The sequence below is a fragment of the Brachyistius frenatus genome, unplaced genomic scaffold, assembly GCF_029030835.1.
Source record: "Brachyistius frenatus isolate BFR_SWC_R1_liver_20210118 unplaced genomic scaffold, ASM2903083v1 Contig_7, whole genome shotgun sequence".
NCBI lineage: Eukaryota > Metazoa > Chordata > Actinopteri > Embiotocidae > Brachyistius > Brachyistius frenatus.
Genome location: NW_027210606.1, coordinates 3,675,953 through 3,694,451, shown reverse-complemented (window position 1 = coordinate 3,694,451; position 18,499 = coordinate 3,675,953). Strand labels below are relative to the sequence as shown.

General features: G+C 43.2%; 1 protein-coding gene across 3 annotated transcripts in view; it reads left to right on the top strand.

Annotated features, from left to right (window-relative positions):
* The window catches only part of mad1l1 (mitotic arrest deficient 1 like 1), a 62,909-nt gene extending 47,081 nt beyond the window's left edge, over positions 1-15,828 (top strand). For 2 of the 3 annotated variants that reach the window (XM_069689642.1, XM_069689641.1), the window contains exon 18: positions 9,777-11,404. In XM_069689642.1, coding sequence (XP_069545743.1) covers positions 9,777-9,926 — 150 coding nt within the window. In that variant the 3' untranslated portion in view covers positions 9,927-11,404. Of the gene's footprint in view, positions 1-9,776; positions 11,405-13,926 lie in introns of those variants that run through there. The other variant, XM_069689643.1, reaches the window with a different exon arrangement.
* Positions 15,829-18,499: the final 2,671 nt, after the last annotated feature.

Below are 18,499 nucleotides of genomic sequence, written 5' to 3'. Positions count from 1 at the left end.
ATTGTGGCTCATGCAATTTATGAATTGCACTCCTTAAAATTGCATTTTCAAAATAAACAATTAATTTTGGACCTAATGTCCGTCATGGTTTACATTGATTCCACGTCCATCAATCTCCATAAACTGTATGAATGAGCCAGAGGAGCTTTTAGTAACCTAAACCAAAAATACTGGGGCAGTGTCGCCACACTAAGAACTTCAATGCTCATTGTCCTTGAGCTAAATGTTGATACAGTGAAACTTAACCTGATACACAAGAGTTTTATGTAATACTTCCACAAAATGCATGAATAAATGGTCCAAGGTCTGGACATTTTGCTGTGTATGTACGATAAAAGAGAGATGCATTAGTTAAGCGATTCCAACAAGCTGCATTAGAAATGTACCTAAAACAACATCTGCTGCAGTAAATATATCCAGGTAACAAAATATAATCTGGAAAACTCACCTGTTGCTGAACTACTCAAAATTCCAACAACAAAATGTTGTTTTGAGTCCTATCTGAAATGCATACTGCATATAATGCCTCGCACTAGGTTATAGCTCAGATAAATTCCCTTTCTCTTCCTCACTGGCAATTCATCGTTCAGAATTTGAATGGAGGATGACGCCGCCCCGTGGAGGTCTCTCTAGAGTCAGACCTCTTTGAAACTACACAGTCATGATTCATACCATCGTCTAACAAGCTGATGGTCTGTTTATCACAAAGGCTATCCGAGTTTTCCATTGTCACAAATGTATTTGCATTTGTTCAAAAGCAAACATTCAAATCAGGAAATAAGTATGCCGAAATTATAGTTATAAACCAACAGGGAAGGATTTACCCGTTATTGGAGATCAGATGAAATCAAAAACAACCAAAACAAAACAAAAAAATTATACTTTTTTTTTAAATTAAATTTGAATTTAATTGAGTTGCATCTGAAGTTTTATGGTGCCTTACATTAACAACTGTAACTAACTACATGTTTTATGTATTTATGCTTCTGAGAATCAGATTAATCACAGTTGTTCAGTTAAGGTGTTTATTTTACCATGCAGCAACTTGATTTTTGAGATGTACGTAATCATTAGTTATTTATTACTCGGACACATGAACAGCGCTTTAAAATTAGTAAACAAAAAGCTGATTTGAAATATAAATTATGGATAGAATTGTCCCTGATTTAATTATTTTTTAGTTCGGAGCTCGACGTCATCTTCTTCTCTTTCTGCTTGTCTTTCTCCGACATCCTCCCGACTCCATGAAAAATGCCAAAATCTGCATTTAAATTGAAAGCTATTCATCTGCATACTTCTGATTATTCAATTAATTTGCCTTCTGTTTGTTCACCCCCACCAATCAGCAGCTCTGCCATCCAGTGGAATTTTTCATTGTTGATGAGGCTGCTGTCGGTGGGAGAGCCGTGTGTGTGTGTGTGTGTGTGTGTGTGTGTGTGTGTGTGTGTGTGTGTGTGTGTGTGTGTGTGTGTGTGTGTGTGTGTGTGTGTGTGTGTGTGTGTGTGTGTGTGTGTGTGTGTGTGTGTGTGGATCGGTGGAGATGGGTGAAGGAGAAACCTGAAAAGCGGCAAAGGTGTAAATGAGAACGGAATTAATGAAATTCACTGCGCTTTCGTCGCCACTGTTCGATGAGCTGGATCGAGATCTGCGCAGCAGAGGGAGGAAAGACGGAGACAGAGACGGACGGAGGAGGAAAGTCTCCTCATTAGCAGTGGAGAGCAGAGACAGAGGTCAAGTGATCTGTGAACTGCATGTCAGCACCTCAATATAGAGCCATCTGTCACATCCACACAGGCACACACGGTCCGAAGCCTTGACTTTAACACCGCAGTTGCAAAACAAACGCGCTTTTGTTCTCGCGGGTGGTGAAATCACCTTTAAGCATTTGATGCAGAAAGAACTTGAGAAATTGGAACTGCAGAGGAGTCGTGATTAATCATTTTCTTACCACCACATAACTTGTCTCTAAACTTTCAAACAGCTGTGCCAGTCACAGTGTAAGATAATAGAAACCCGCTCATCAGTTGGAAATGAGAAAGCCGAGAGCTCCGCTAAATAAATACAAAATACAAATTACGTGTCGTTTTGTTCACTGGCAGGAAAATGAAAAAAAAAAACAAAAAAAAAACAGGATTCAAAGAGCAGAAGTTTCCTCTTTAAAGTTGAATTAAGGTCTCCGGAGGTGTCATCTATTCGTGTTCTTTTTTTTTTATTATTTTGTAGCACAATAATCCACTTAATATTTTTTTAATGAAAGCTGCAATAAATGAGTACTATTAAAGGGAGAAAAGCGAAAACTGATTTGAAATTATGGCGGATACAATTACATGCAACATTAATGTTACTGCTGCCGAAACTGCAAGTGAGTAAATAATTTATTCCAATCATTTGATGGGATCATTCAGCAGCAGCTCTTTTATGACTATTTGAACAAGTTTTTTTTAGTTTTTTTTAGTTTTTTTTTTGAAGGATGACATTTTTGTTGACTCAACACTATTAAGTTTAATGAAAGCTGCCACAATCCACCTGCATCACGTCATATATATTCAGAATATATTGAACCACTTAAATATTTAACACCACTTTAGCAGGATAAGTTGGAAAAAAGGCAGACATGGCTGTTGCCTCCGGTAACCCTGAGAGTTTTTGATGAGTAGAGGGTATCAGACAGGAAAGAAGGGTGGGAGAGTTAAAGAAAGAGAGCTGGAGAAAGGAGTTACATCAGGCTTCAGCCACAAAACGGTGTTCATCTTTTTTTCCCCCCAATTTGCTTATTTTGAAATTACAAATGCTCTTTGTCATAATTCATCACATGTTCATCAAGTAGTTACTTTGCAACTGGTTAGCAACTCATTAAATAGTCCGTTTAGGAGACACTTGTTCTCAGAGACATTTAAGAAAAAACTTTTCCAAAATCCAACAACAACAACAACAGTTCCCTGTTATGTTTGTGCACCTCCCATGCACGAACTAAATATAGGAGCAAGGCTCGTTTCAAGGTCCGGAGAGTGGCGGCCTTTTTCCTTTCAGCTTAACTTTTCTTCACTGTAATTAGGGTCTGAAAACCCTGTTAGCAAAAATGTTCCCTCAATCACTCTGAAGGCCGGAACAATCTGCAACCAGTGTGGGTGGCTAAATGCGATGATGGTGAACTCAATAAAAAAAAAAAAAAAAAATTCTAGATACAGTTGCATCAGCAGTATTTGTTGGCCCATAATGGATTGGTTAAAGGTTGCTACAATAGCCTCAAAATGAACCCGAGTGCTACGCCCATTAGGGTGCAACACCTCGAAGGATGATCCTCCTATCCAGTATATTCATGCTACGAATCTGATAATTAAGCAATATTACACGAGAGGGTGTGCTTTAACATATTATTATTATTATTATTATTGGCATGGCAGTGATGCTGTCAGGACCGAGGCGCCTCATCATCAAAATGTTTTCATATTGTGGGGCAATTCGCTGTCAAAATATAAAACATTGTGTGCGTGCAATCTCCGTCTCAACGGCACCGCATGGGGTATGACTAAGAACTGGAAAACAATCAGTCGCATCATTTTACTCTGATGTAACGTATGCCATGTTTGCCCGACTACCCGTAGTTACGGTACGGCTGCTCTGAGCAACACAGAAGGACCAACACAGCCATGATGTTGCTAAATGGTTCACGTTTAGTAGTCCTCTAACAAGTACAAACAACGTTATGTTGAATAATATATTCAGTTGCGGGTTTGTTGTTTTTTTACTCTGACCCCATCTGCACTGCGAGAGAAGCACGATTGTCATTCAGGCAGTATGCAACTCGTTGGTTGGATGAGGTCACTATCAAGCCCCGCCCTGCATCTCAAAGCCAGGAATTATTGATTTCCTTTAATTGGATAGACAAATGAAAAGATGAATGGGATAGCACTTCTCCTCTCCATTGTTGAGATCTGTCCTTCTGAGATTTTGTGCTTCGTTCGATTTTTGCCACTTATCTTGAGGAAACAAACAGAAGTTTTCCTTTCGTTCTGTTTTTCTTGCCGGATGAGGTTGGTGTCACCTTGCTGGAGAAACGTGTGATATTTACCTTAACGTCACCCTGCATTTTCTCTGCATCTCCCTCCCTCTGCTGAATGAGGGGAATCCGCCTGTTTTCAAACATAAACAGCACCTTGTTGTTTTCATAAAGGTCAGATACTGTTTAAAACACTTTTAAGGGAAGTGGGAATATGCAAATAAGCATTGATAAGGTCAGTATTTGAATAAAGCTGATTTATAAAAAAAAAGAAATAAAAAAAAAGATCTCCCTTGACCTTTTATTAAGTTCTTTTGAAATTTTCCCTGCGCAAGGAAAATGAATTGTGAAAATAAATCCGACAAGTGTTGGTGAACTCCACTGGGTCATGTTTCGTTAAAGGATGCTTCTCTTTTAGCCATCAAAAATGGATTTTTCTCCTATGATTGCATTTTCTTAGCACAACTCTCAGATAATGCATGATGTGTAATTATAATCCTCCACTGTTACTGGTTAGTTTGGCCTTATCGGTGGCAACGAGCAGCAATGACTCATCCACTCCATCTGTAGGCCAGTGCAAGATGTTTTACCGTATGTGAAGAGGACCATATACCAGCGCCAAGTGCTGCAGTAGTCAGATTGGCCAATAAAAGCACCGCCGAGTTTACAGCCGTTTAGGTACGAGACCTCGTGAAACAGAACAAGCATGCTTATGTCATTAATTTGTACATTACATCAATTTACACATTCTTTGTAGCAACTGTCAATCTTTGTCTGCCATGCGTTTTGCCCTCACGACAATTATGTTCAGAATTTTATCCGACTGTTCCATCTTTTTTTTTCTTCTTCCACTTAAGCTCTTAATACCTCCGCTTTGCCTAGAGAGTACCAGCACAATCTACTTTAATTTAAGAAATATCACCACCCCCGCTTTAGTTTTCCGCTGCTCCGATAAAGAGAAACGGCACATTTAGCCACGATCAAAAAAAAAAAAGAAGAAAGAAAAGCTGCTGGTGACGGAACACTCTTGTTTAGTGGCGTAAGTGTTTGTCTTTTTACGGATAACTGGCTGAGTGTCGACATTGCCAGGAGGAGAAACATTCTTTAAACCGTCTCCTACATCGCTGCCATAACAATAACGGTTATTGTAGACTTTTCCCTGCGATGTAAGACCGGCTGGCTGCAACGGGTAGAAAAGCTTAAAGTGGACACATTGAAAAGGAAACAGACGGCGTCATTACAAACATCGTTGTGAAGAAACCCCTGGAAATGTCTAAAACTCAAGATAGCGGACACAATGTGTGTTAGTGGGTGGATCGACTGCTCCCGTTGCATGTGAACGACGCACAGTGCCATGATGTGCACGGAGCAGGAAAAAGCTATTCCAGGCTTTGTGCTGCGTGAATGAATCACTAACATTCACATCTACAGGACATTCAACACGAGGGTTACACGGGTCTTTTTGAAAAAGATGTTATTTTAGCCATTTTACGGCCCCTGGCTGTGCCTCTAGAGCAGGGGTGTCAAACATACGGCCCGCGGGCCGGATCCGGCCCGCCAGGAGGTCCAGCTCGGCCCGCCGGATGACTTTGCTGAGTGTGAAAATTACAGAAAGACATAAATTGCATTTCTATGAGAACATGGAGGTTTATGAGTACTAGTGTTTTGTAATTTTTTTTTTTTTTAATCGATCCAGTAATTGCTTCAAAAACAGTGTAAATGCGACGTCTGCTCCGGAGGCATCTGCAGAGGAGAGCCCGGGCAGATAAACAGTGGGCTGATGTCTGAGTTTTTGGTCTTTATGTTTCTAGTTTATTGTAGAAAGACCTTAAAATAGGGTTTATCATCCAGAAACCTTCACCAATTATTTAAACGTAGAGAAATATTGTCGTTATGTATGCGTTATTATGCTATGGTTTTACTGGTCTGGCCCACTTGAGATCAAAGTGGGCAGTATGTGGCCCCTTAACTAAAATGAGTTTGACACCCCTGCTCTAGACTGACCACAACGAACACCGCTGTCGTCAGACTGGCACATCTGAACAACCGTTGGAGACGTGGATGGACACTCATAACTCCCGCTGACTTTTTCTCCCGTCACATCTAAATTCCACTTTTAACGACAGTGTGGAGTTATTAGCTGCTGTCCTGACTCTTTAAATTGTACTGCAATGTCTGTCGGCCAGTCGGCCCACTACTGCGATCCGCACTGAAATAAACTTCAGCTGTTGGATGATTTACCATTCAAGTTCCCCAGAGGACGAGTCCTGATGACTTTGGTGAAATTCAATTTGATTGAATTTTGAAATTCAAGTTGTGAGTGTGAGCATGCTGACGCTCTGACGTTGGCCTACAGCTCGTGGCACCACCGTGCCCGAGTGCCGCCTCAACGAGCCCGTAGCGTGGCTGCAAACTTTCAGCCTGGAAATGAACAGATACGTTGAAACCGAAGCTCATAAGCCTCGAATACGTCAACGTTTTTAAAATGCCTGAACAGTTGAATACACGCAAGGCCTCAGTCTTGCGCTAAGGCTACCTACTTTTCATGCACTGAGAACTAAGTACAGATAAATATTTCAAAAGCACCGTGTGCTTATTTGAATCAAGAGTTTCTTTCCAAGAAAATCCTTCTTAAATCGGAAGTTCTGTCGTGTCACCGTGGCATCAGGGAATTTTCCCTCCTCCGTCCACGTCCTTGTTTCAATTTATTGGTCTTTCATGGTGACTTTCTTACTCTGCCTCAGACCCAGAAAACAGCTGCTTCAGTTTTATGCCTTGTGTGTGTTTGTGTTTGTCTGCATGCACATTTGGCCTCTTAAAATCCAAATGCTAAACCTGTTGAGGCCTGGCATTACGCATCCTGGGTGATCGGATCACAAATGACCAGCTCTAATAAGTACGGCAGCCCGCACCTGCCATCAAACTGCATCTCGAGGGTCCAATTCGGATCTCACTTTACCGCTCGACATGCAAATGAACAGGTACATTATGTAAATAAGCGCGCGATGGACCCGGGAGACGAGTCACAGCAACAGATATTTAACGCAATGAGACGTCTTTTGCTCACTGCAGCCTCATTTCAGTGCGGTTAGAAAACAATCCGTGATGTATTTCTGAACGTCTGAACGCAGCTGACTACCGGTTCTCGGTCGGCCGGGCTGGCGGAAGTGAACCTCCTTGTCGTGTCGGGGGGCACGAGTCGCCAGACAATGAGTCTGTTCTCTTGCTTTTCCTTTCCAACTGGCCGTGGGAGTCCTCGGCAGTCCTCGGCTCCAGCAGGCCTCCAAAAACCGGTCCGCCGTGTCTCGCGCGCACCCACTCGTGCACCCGGTCTGTTCCGAGGACAAACTTTGGCAGAAGGTGTTGCAGACACCGAGATCTCCATGGCAACTGGTTGCAGTGTTTCCCACCGATAAGCGCGTTCCACGTTGCCGGCGCTCCGGCAGCTTCACGAGCCGCCGCGCGCGCGTGTTTTGAGAGCGCGTGCCGTCGACGAGAGTCGCAGCCCGAGGATATGGTTTTCGCTTTCAGACAGCCGCACAGGGAAAGTGAAACACCGGGGACCGTCAGGGAAACGGTGTCACAAGAAGCAGAAGAAGCAGGCATTAGAAAGATGGTGTGATTATAAACGACACGGCCCAGCTGCGGTGTCCGGGCCGACGCGGTCACGATTAGGTTAGAATGAAATCGAGGCCAAATGTCCAGATTAATGTTGGAGGAGGTGACCAGAACCACGTCGCTGTGAGGCGTCCGCAGGTAAAACCCGTGCTAATTACAACAAACATGTTCTGCCGCCGCGCTGTAAATCAGCTACATGCGTCTGTGTGATATTGTTCTCGGTATTAAGTGTGTCTTCTTCACTTTGGTGCCCCGCAGGATGAATACTAAGGACTCAATTAAAGTTGGTCACTAAGATATGTGAAGAGATGTGCAGAGGAGTCCATAGTAGTCATACTTCAATTTAGGAAACAGATTATTGGAGAAGCTTTAAATTTTGGGCTGCATAATATCTCTCCCATCTATTTATACAAGAGGAAGCAACTTCTTTTCTTTTTTTTTTTTTTTTTTAATAAAACAATTGTCTTGCATTGAAAACTTTTCTATAATGACCCAATTAAAGACAGCAAAACACATTTAATCTGGAGAACACCAGCACAAATAGGCGTAACGGTGGTCTCGTAGTGTAAGGCGCTTACCGCATAACCGCAACGAATCCGGCCAGAGGCTTTTGTTGCATGTTATCCTCTCCCTCGTTAATTTCCCGTCTCCATCTTTTTGCTATGGAAAAAGGAAAAATTACCCCCCCCCCTCAAAAAAACAAACAAAACAAAAAAAAACATGAAAAAAGAAAAGTTATTGTCACCAAGGTTATTAGACTTATTAGTAGGTCTGATGAAATGAATGTTGGTAAAGAGCAACATACTGTTCTAGCATTACAACTCAAACACCCCCACTTCAAATATATATATCAAAACAAATGCCTTTAAACACACTGCTCCCCAGAGTGACTTTCACACTTCTGACTGTTGAAACCTTTATAGGAGCGTTATTGCCGACATCACACTTTGCAGCATAAAACAACACCACAGATGTGTATCTTGGTTAAGAGTTCAGAAGTACTTGATTTTCTCCGGAAAAAAAAGAAAGACGCAAAGAATAAAAGTGAAGCGCTCATCTTTTATTAAGCCAAGCAATAAAGTAACTGCAGTTATACTTTTCTTATTCATGAAGGGGGATTTATTGTTAATGTTCTCTAATAAGACGATGAGAGCCTCATTCAAAATGAAGTGAAATGTCTCTGAGCGGCCAGCTGGCTTTAACTACAAACTAAAGTTGGTGCCTTCTTGTACATTTTTTGCTAAAGGACAACATTGAAACGCCGAAGTCATTCTGTCTGCGTCTCTTCAGTACTTTCCACACTGCGTTTAGCCTCGGGTAAGCACTGTGCAGTCAGCTAGCGAATGCCATTAGTTCAGGTATCCTCTCCTCTCAGCCGTTAGAGATTTGTGACTGTTCGCGACAAAGTGAACAGCCGAGTTCACCTCAGCTTGTTCGTGTGAGAGGACGCTCGCTAATTAGTTTATCAAGTAAGATTTCCAACATAATGACACACTGCCTTTAAATTTCCTGAGTTTAAGTCGGATCAGTTCATGACATCATGCAGTTTATGTTTCTTAATGTTGTTTAGCTCCAGATCACACCTTGGTGAGTGAACATTTAACAGAGTTGACCGTTCAAGTAAAAGTGTCCACGTGGGGAATACTGTAGTGCTGCGTTAAATCTTTCTCCGTTCATTTTCCTCCCTTTCCTTCTTTTTGACTTGTGGCTTCATAAGCCCTCTCGTTATACTTGTCAAATAAAGGAATCCGTGTGTCTGACGCACAGTGACACAGGACATTTCTCAGATGTCTCTATATCTCGCCGGTGTGTCATGAGACTCGGCTCCTCACTACCTTCCTCCCTCCCTGCAATGCTTTAATTACTTTATCCCTCGTTTCCCTCATCCCTTTCTCCTTCACTCCATCGCCCCGAGCTGCTCCTCATTCCTTTTAATTAATCCACACAGATTTAGACACCTTCACCCTGCTGTGAATGCATACACACACACACACACACACACACGTACGTAGACACTTGACGATTCCCAGCGGACAAAAACAACTTGAAGTGATCTTGCTTCACTTTGAAAGTTTTTTTGTGTGTTTTTTTTCTCTGGAAATGGATGCGGTAGGAAACCGTCTAACTGTTCGATTCTGTGTATTGTCTTTCGATTCAGGGCTCCAAGGGAAGCATGCAACTCATGGAAACCGAGTTCTCCAAAACTCTGGGAGAGATGGTGGCCCTTCATTTGCATCACCAGAAGAGCATCCCGGCGTTCCTCTCCGCGGTGACCCTCGACCTCTTCAGCCGACAAACCACAATCTGAAGTAATTCGACACCACCTCAGACACGGGTGTACAAATTTAAGAGCGTAGCTTTTTCTTTAACTCTTTTTCTTTGCCCTTTTCTCCCCTTTCTCATCATATATTCAGTAAGTGTCCCGGTATTTCTCAACAGCTCTGACATATGACTAGTGCAGTGAGTGCCGTGTTGTGGAGGATGAACACCTTGTTTGACAGAATTCTTGCATCTTCCATTCAGCTGGCCAAGAAAGCAACGCGGTGCTCCTATTTGTACACTGAATATTTCATCAATAAAACCCAGACATGTTTTTTTTTTTTTTTTTTTTTTTTTTTTTTTTTAACATAACACAGTCAGTGAAAATGACACACAAAAGCCACTTATATTTGCATTTAGAGCATGTCTTTTCAAAGTGGAATTTTGAAATACACGTCCCACCAAGTTTAACACCTGCTGTGAGGAGCAAAAGAAACGTTTGTGTGGCTCTCTGGATCTTTTTATCCTGACGTCTGCGTCCTCTCCAGAGGCCTCACACAGATGGTTTTATTCAGATGTGATACTGTGATAAAGAAATAATGTTTAATACGCTATTGTCTTTTAGTTATGCCATCTTATTTTGTAATTAGCTCGGTTAAATATTTTACTAATCATTACGTACTTGAGGTGAAGATGAAATGTATTCTGTCAGCTCTCCTTTTTAAAAAAAAAAAAAAAAAAAAAGTGACAACTTAATCACTGACTGTTTTAAATCACAAATTGAATCAAATGTTAGCAGACATTGGCAGGTCATGAAGTTGGAACATAAATAAGAAAACACATGCAAAACACCAGGAAAGCTCGTTGAAACTGGAAATGAATTCACGGTTTGTCATTTTTATAGCACAGAAAAGACGCCCTCGGCTTTGAATTTGATTTTCATGAGCTGTGCATTATTCCTTTTATGCATTTAGTTAATGGCCGTGCCTGGCTGTCTGCGCGCGAGTACGTACAGAAGACAACTGAAATTTCTCGTGGCAATAAAGCGAAATGGCAGAAATAAACATGGGGTGAAGAGGGAAGCAAGGGAGCAATCCAATAAAAGTGAGAAACAAAAGGAAGTGAGCCGAGAATAAAGCCACTTATCGCAGCAACAATATAAGAGCTCCAGCTGGTGCGGCCATATGTCTCATGAGAAAACATATTTTCCCGTACAGTACATGCCACATACTGTCCTTGTTTTTGTTTTGTTTGTTTGTTTTTTCCTTTTGTTTTTCCACACACTCCTTCATTTTCATTACACAGCACATCTCCTGCAGCTCTCACCTGGAGGTCATATTTTAGAGGGCTTCACAAAACAACACAAATATATCACGCAACATTCTCTCTCTGTGGTGTGTTATGTGCTGAGGTGTTTTCATGTTGTCTGCTGCCATTAAAATTAAAATGATTGTACCTCCTTTCTGTTTTGAATTTGAAATGCAAATGGTAATCAATAAATCATGCGTGATCGACTGTTGAACATTATACTTGACTTGAAAGAGTGTTCATTTGACCCCGGGTACTGTGGGGTACTGTGGGGTGCTGTGGGGTACTGTGGGGTGCTGTGGGGGTGCTGTGGGGTACTGTGGGGTGCTGTGGGGGTGCTGTGGGGTGCTGTGGGGTACTGTGGGGTGCCGTTACAGCCGAGGCAACTCAAAGACCTCTATGGACCCGTGGTTATGCAACAGCAGCTTCACCGGGATGAGCGACGCGGGGGCAGTGGAACTAGCGCTCGAACGAATGGTGGCCGTGCTTGTACCCATGGGTCTGATTTGCCTCACACCACGTCCAGATTGACACCGTGTCAACACAGAAGGTGCGAGCAGCATGTTAGCGGAGCAGCGGCGGCAGCTCCGGTGCTCCTTTCTAGACCAGGAAAATCCTTCCTCGTGTTATTTTCAAACCGCTCCGCCTGCGTTGGACTGTCTAATAAGCCTTCACACTAATGGATATGTTTTCCAAACTGGACATCCCGGATCTTACTTGATTTTGTTATGGATAAGCATCACACCCCCTGACGCAGCAACACAGAGCTCCCTTTTGCCTGAATGCTCACCACATGGGGTGGGCCGGTCTGGATCTGGAACCACATGGGGTGGGCCGGTCTGGATCTGGAACCACATGGGGTGGTCCGGTCTAGATCTGGAACCACATGGGGTGGTCCGGTCTAGATCTGGAACCACATGGGGTGGGCCGGTCTGGATCTGGAACCACATGGGGTGGTCCGGTCTAGATCTGGAACCACATGGGGTGGTCCGGTCTAGATCTGGAACCACATGGGGTGGGCCGGTCTGGATCTGGAACCACATGGGGTGGGCCGGTCTAGATCTGGAACCACATGGGGTGGGCCGGTCTAGATCTGGAACCACATGGGGTGGGCAGGTCTGGATCTGGAACCACATGGGGTGGTCCGGTCTGGATCTGGAACCACATGGGGTGGGCCGGTCTAGATCTGGAACCACATGGGGTGGGCAGGTCTGGATCTGGAACCACATGGGGTGGGCCGGTCTGGATCTGGAACCACATGGGGCGGGCCGGTCTGGATCTGGAACCACATGGGGTGGGCCGGTCTGGATCTGGAACCACATGGGGTGGGCCGGTCTGGATCTGGAACCACATGGGGCGGGCCGGTCTAGATCTGGAACCACATGGGGCGGGCCGGTCTAGATCTGGAACCACATGGGGCGGGCCGGTCTGGATCTGGAACCACATGGGGTGGGCCGGTCTGGATCTGGAACCACATGGGGTGGTCCGGTCTGGATCTGGAACCACATGGGGTGGTCTTGTTGAAAGCTGCCGGTAGATTAAGTTGCGGTCAGGAGATCTTCGGTCAGACTGGGCAGCAATAACAGAGTGCTGGATACTGACGGTGAAGGAATCCAAAGATGTCAATCCAAAGAACGGGCTTCTGGGCGTCATGAGCAGAGGAAATCTAAAGAGTTCAGAAAAACAGAGGCTGCTGTGACTGCTGAAGCACAAACTCGGTCGTGAGGAGCGTTCAAAGAATTCGCGACTTCAGTTTCGGCAGCGGAGAATGGCTGACCTCCTTCAGGGATATTGTTGAATGATTGAAGAAACATTTGGAGGTAGTGTTGGACTGGGGCAGCACTCCCTCTGAGGTGTGCTGGAACATTTATTACTTTCATTCTTTTCTTATCCCAGCGAGACCATCGGGACTCCTTGTGGTGTTATTGTGATTAGACAAAGGCCGTTTGCTGCAGGCAAAACACGAATCCGTGTTTATATTGACATCTTTTTGTGAAGTTTTTGCTTTTAGTCAATTGAACCCACAGCCAGCTCTATTTCACCAGTAAGATTTAAGTGATGCACGAGCACTAAAATAACAGCAGAAACACCCTTTTCAGTACTCGATGAAGACAGTTCTTTCCACATCATTAGTATAATGTTACCGTCTTGAAATATGTGCATAGAAGAGAGAAAAAGGAGCAAAGCGGTAATCTTCTCGATATGCTTATGTGGCTGTAATTTTATGCTGTTTGACTTCTGCCTCCAGAGAAAAAAACCGTGAGACGTCCATTCAGTTTTCATGCAGGTTATTTCCATTTCTGTCTCCTCCAACCTGTTAAACTGCCATTTTTTTTTTCCTATTCCTGCCCCCAATACTCTTTGCTGTTCCTGCTTCTTTCCACTCTTTTATTCATTTCTTTATCTTTATTTCATCATCCCATCATCTCTGATTCAAAAACAATTAGTACACCCCCTGATATCTCATTAACTATAAATGAAGTGGTAGAGTGAGGTTGAAAATGCCAAAGCGGAGCTTTATAACACATACATCAGATTTCACACACACACACACAAACATGCCACTCCTCACTTAGGCAGTAAACAATCCATTTTGAAAGACGTGTTTTTAAAAAATATGCAGCAGAAATCAGAGCAGCACTAAATCTTTAAAGTCAATTCTTGTGCATGATTAATTTATACAAAAATATTGGAGTGGCATTTCAAATTCCTCTTTCAGCTTTTTTACCCTTTTACCACAGAGAAATATTGATAAGCGAGACCTGCTCAGAAGAGACATCCCACTGCAGAGGAGATTCTCAGCTGGAAACCAGAGGGGCTCATGGGACAGCAAAAGAAAAGAAAAAAAGGACCTGTCACTCCTGTCTTTCATCTCTCATCTCTCCTTCCTTCCCGTCTATACCTTCCCCACTAAACTCTCTCCATCTGCCGGTTTTCACTTGCACAGGAAGCTCTAGCTCTGTATTGTTCCCTCTGAAATGAGTCTGTCTCATGTCTCTCCCTCCGGTGTCCTGCTTTCTCCCTCTCTCTCAAGTCCCAGCAGAGAGAGACAGAGCAGCTGTCTTGCTTTAGTTCAGATCTGACTTTCTTTTCTTTGGGTTCCCCCTCAGAGTAGAAACAGCGTGATCTCCTGTATTTGCTGAGGTGTGTGTGTGTGTGTGTGTGTGTGTGTGTGTGTGTGTGTGTGTGTGTGTGTGTGTGTGTGTGTTCGGTGGGACGGCAGTGAAAGTTCTCTGCTATGTAACATTTTTGGCAGCTGAATTCAGTCCAATATTTATCTGTAATTGCCGTGGGAAGAGTAGCTGATGCAGGACTATCCCTACTTATTGTAACCTGTTTATTTATTTATTTATTTTTTGGGCAAGGATTTGGCCAAGATTTCAAGCTGTAATGACTCTAGGTATGAAGTTAGATCTAAAACTGCAGCCACATCGCAGAAAAAAAGGGAAAGTTTACCAGGGCAGGAAACATGAGATGTCAGACAATCAAAGAATTCCAACAAACCCTCAAGTTAGCAGAACTGACGGGGCACAGAAAGCCCAAGGACAACGTTAAAATGATTTCCTAAACGTTGATCCTCAGACTTTTAGGTCCAACTCTGACATACTGGGTTTGTTGCAGATGTGTGCACTGCTATCTTGTGAAATGAGTAAATATTTCTGACATTAGAGTGGAATCTCTATCGGTAATAATACCATTTCAATAAGGAGAGATTAGTAACAACCAGTTATTGAAGAAAAATCAGTTTGAGTAATCGATGTTGGGTATTTGACTCCAACTATAAAAGGCCGCTCCGTAGAGCGATGTCCCAAATTGATGAAGGAGATAGAACACAAACCCTGGAGCCGGGACGCTGAAGGTGATAGACCCAGCAATTTATCCCGGGATGGACTCCTCAGATTTATCACAGGAACTATAATAGAATAGCTCCATCACTGAATACACCTGAACTTCTCTTTCCATTTTTGCTGAGAATTTTCCATAGAAAACTTTAAACAGCTTTCAAGATTGATTTCCTACCTCCCACACAGCATTTGCTGTTCGCAGGCATACATACATACATACTTGAGATTGGTAATCCATTACACTGAACACGTTCATGCTTCTGTCGGTATGTTCGCTTTGTCGGTAATGCAGCAGGAAGTAAAGACTTCTCCGAAAGCCGTTTTGTGGCTTCAACAATCAAGATTTAAGAATCCATTTTTAAAAAGCTATACATTGATAAGCAGCAGAATGCAGTCTGAAAATCACACAAAAGGAAACAACAATGAGCAAACACAATCTGTACGAAGTCAAATATTCTTTTGTAGCAGATACATCTTGACTTTGAAATGTTGAAATATCGGTGCGAGATTCAAAGCACCAACAAAGAAAATGAACAAAAAAATCGTTTTGTGCTCCTTCCTCACGGACGTAACAGAACTTTGACTGAACCTAAACGTAAGAAACTACTTCAAAGTGATGGATTGCTCAACTCAACCACACTTCAAGGTTTTCCAATTTGATTTGTTATGTCTTTTTTTCTGGCATGAACTGAATGATTGAAAATCAATCTATACACTCGAAGTATTTTGAAAATGATTGCCATCATGTATGTTTTTCAATAAAGTCAACCGAACAGCCTCTCGAGGGGAGGAAGCAAAAGCTGCAGGGCTGAGTACTGAACTTTGATACTCTAAAGGCACGGAACGAATGTATTTTTTATATTATCTGGTGTCGAAAAATGCCTCGTCATTCGGTACAAAACTTTTACACCAAGGTTACAAACACAGTTTTGTTTTGAAACATAATATTTGCTGCGTTTACGCAGGAGTAAAACTCGGTGTTAGTGGGAGTTTATCAAAGATACAGGCCAAGCAGCAGCCAACCGGGATGTTACCCGTTGGTTTGTGAACTTCCCTGTGTTCTACCGTCAGCATGCCTGTGAGGCATTTGTGGAACACCGGGAAACTTGTAGCTTCTACTTGTTTGTGAGGCGTTTAGGGAACATCTTTAAATTGTATCTTTATAAAACAACCTGTTACACTGTCGCCTTTTAAACTGCATGAAAGATTTGTCATGTAATTGTATTTTTGTTTAAATGGGATTTTATAGAATCAGCATAGGAGACGTTATCGTTTTGAACCAGGAACAGTATTGTGCTGGAATTGAAAATGTTTTAACATTACTGAGCACTAACTATGTGCACTTTATGGGCAAAAAAAAAAAAAAGAGCAGCACACACAAGTATGTGCTATACAGGGGTTTTTAGTATTTCTACAAGTAAAAGACACAGTAGTTATCTGCACGTACCTGTAGTGGCACGGCTAGAAATGATATCTGAGCCAATATCGTCTTGTACGTCCTTTCGACATGTATGTTTCAAGTTATTCCTAAAACCCGCATTTGACTTTTGGGATATTTTCAGCCGTTATCGGAGCTCCGATGTGATCCTCCCCTGGCACAGCAGCTAGCCAAGGCTAATAGCACAATATTGCACTCGGAATAGATGCCAGACCAAGAAAACAAATTTGGAAGGAGTTGCAACGGGGCAAACTTTATACCGCTCACGATGGACCTTCACAGAGCGGCCTCATTAACCGACTTCTCTCCATTCATTAATACGTTCCAGAGCTGTTGCAGTGCTTAACGTCTGGCAAGTGTAATTCTCAACAGCCGCTGCCTCTAATCCCGACTCCCGTGCAGTGTGTATAGTATGTGGCTGTTCAGAGGGCCGGTGGAAGTGTGCAGGCGGGCAGGTCTCCAGGCAGACTGCAGTGTGGCTGCCAGAGCAGGAGACTGACAGTTTGGCTAATTAGAGCACTTTTAATTTGCACTGCCTTGATCTCTCGTCTTAGCCTCCTTCAATCAGGGAGCGTGTGTGCGTGTGTGTCAAGGAATGCTGGCTTGTGTGCGTGTGTGTGTGTGTGTGTGTGCGTGCGTGTGTGTGTGTGTGTGTGTGTGTGTGTGTATTTCTGTATTTTCAGCTAATTCAGTGTCACCTTGTGTATTCATTTAGAGAGGTGAGATAGTTTGAAGAAGGCTAAACGACAAATATATGTCATTTAGCCTTCCTTAAACTTTGTCTGTCCTCTGCTTCTCTTTCCCTGCTAATTTGTATAACCAGCCTCAGATTTCCAAACATTCACAAACTCCTCACACTCAGATGTTCACCAATCTCCAGTACCTCCAGCGCTATTTGTTCAGCCTTTTTTTTTTAAAAAATTTAAATTTTTATTTTTAGAGGAATTTAGAGTGGAAATGTTACTGCTGAGATTTTTATCTCCTGGATGATTGGCCTCATAAGACATTTCAACAGGAGCAGGTTTGAATAAATTCCCCCTGTCAAAGAGAAGATAAGGAGTGTTACCGCTGACCTAATAACTCATAAGTCGTGTTGTTCGCCTCTCAGCCGGCCTCAACCTTTCCACAGTGTTCTCTCACTTAGACTGCACATTATTAATGCTGCTTGACCTGTGTGTGTGTGTGTGTGTGTGTGTGTGTGTGTGTGTGTGTGTGTGTGTGTGTGTGTGTATGCCCATGTGTATTGCAGTGGGACGTAAGGCCCTCCCTTTAGCGGGTTGATTTTAATATGTATGAATACAGTGGTGAGAATGTTTCTCATTATTACTCTTATCATCGTGCTCTATCAAGCCGCCTCTTTCTACAGGCTGGCCCACATTAGACCGCGATCTCTGAGAGACAGCGAGTCTAATTCCTACTTTAAAAGAAGGTTATTTCACAAAGACGACCCCCGGGGCTCAGAGAGAAATCAAAACTCTGAAAATGAGCAAAGAACCCTCTCTTTCGGTCCTCTTTTATCTTCCTTACCCCCTTAGTCTTAATTCTGTTTCCTACTCCGGTTTTTTTTCTTTTTCTTCTTCTTCTTCTCTCTCTGTCCTCACATCTCAGCCGCCCTCCATCCCTGCCGCTGGCGTCACTGTAAATGCCATGTGGAGAACCAAATGGAGAGTTATTGCTTGTTCCTGGGGAGGCCTCTTTTTGTTACTCGGGCAGGCGTCAGCGTGGACAGCCATGGAGTGATGGGGGGGGGGCGACAGGCAGCACACACACACACACACACACACGCACACGCACAAACACATACACACAGATATTTTGGTCACTGCAGCGCCGGCTGTGACAAGCCTGACAACTACTTGTGTTTCAAACTCTGACGGCGGGGAAAGCTGGAGGCTCTTTCTCCGCTCCGCGTCAGACTGCTTTGATAACACCACATCTAGAAAGGGCAGCTCTCAAACCACAGCACTTCAGAGCTCGACTTAATGTAGGTTCCCTTCCTTTGCTGTAATAACAGCAGTTGTTTGGCTGCCC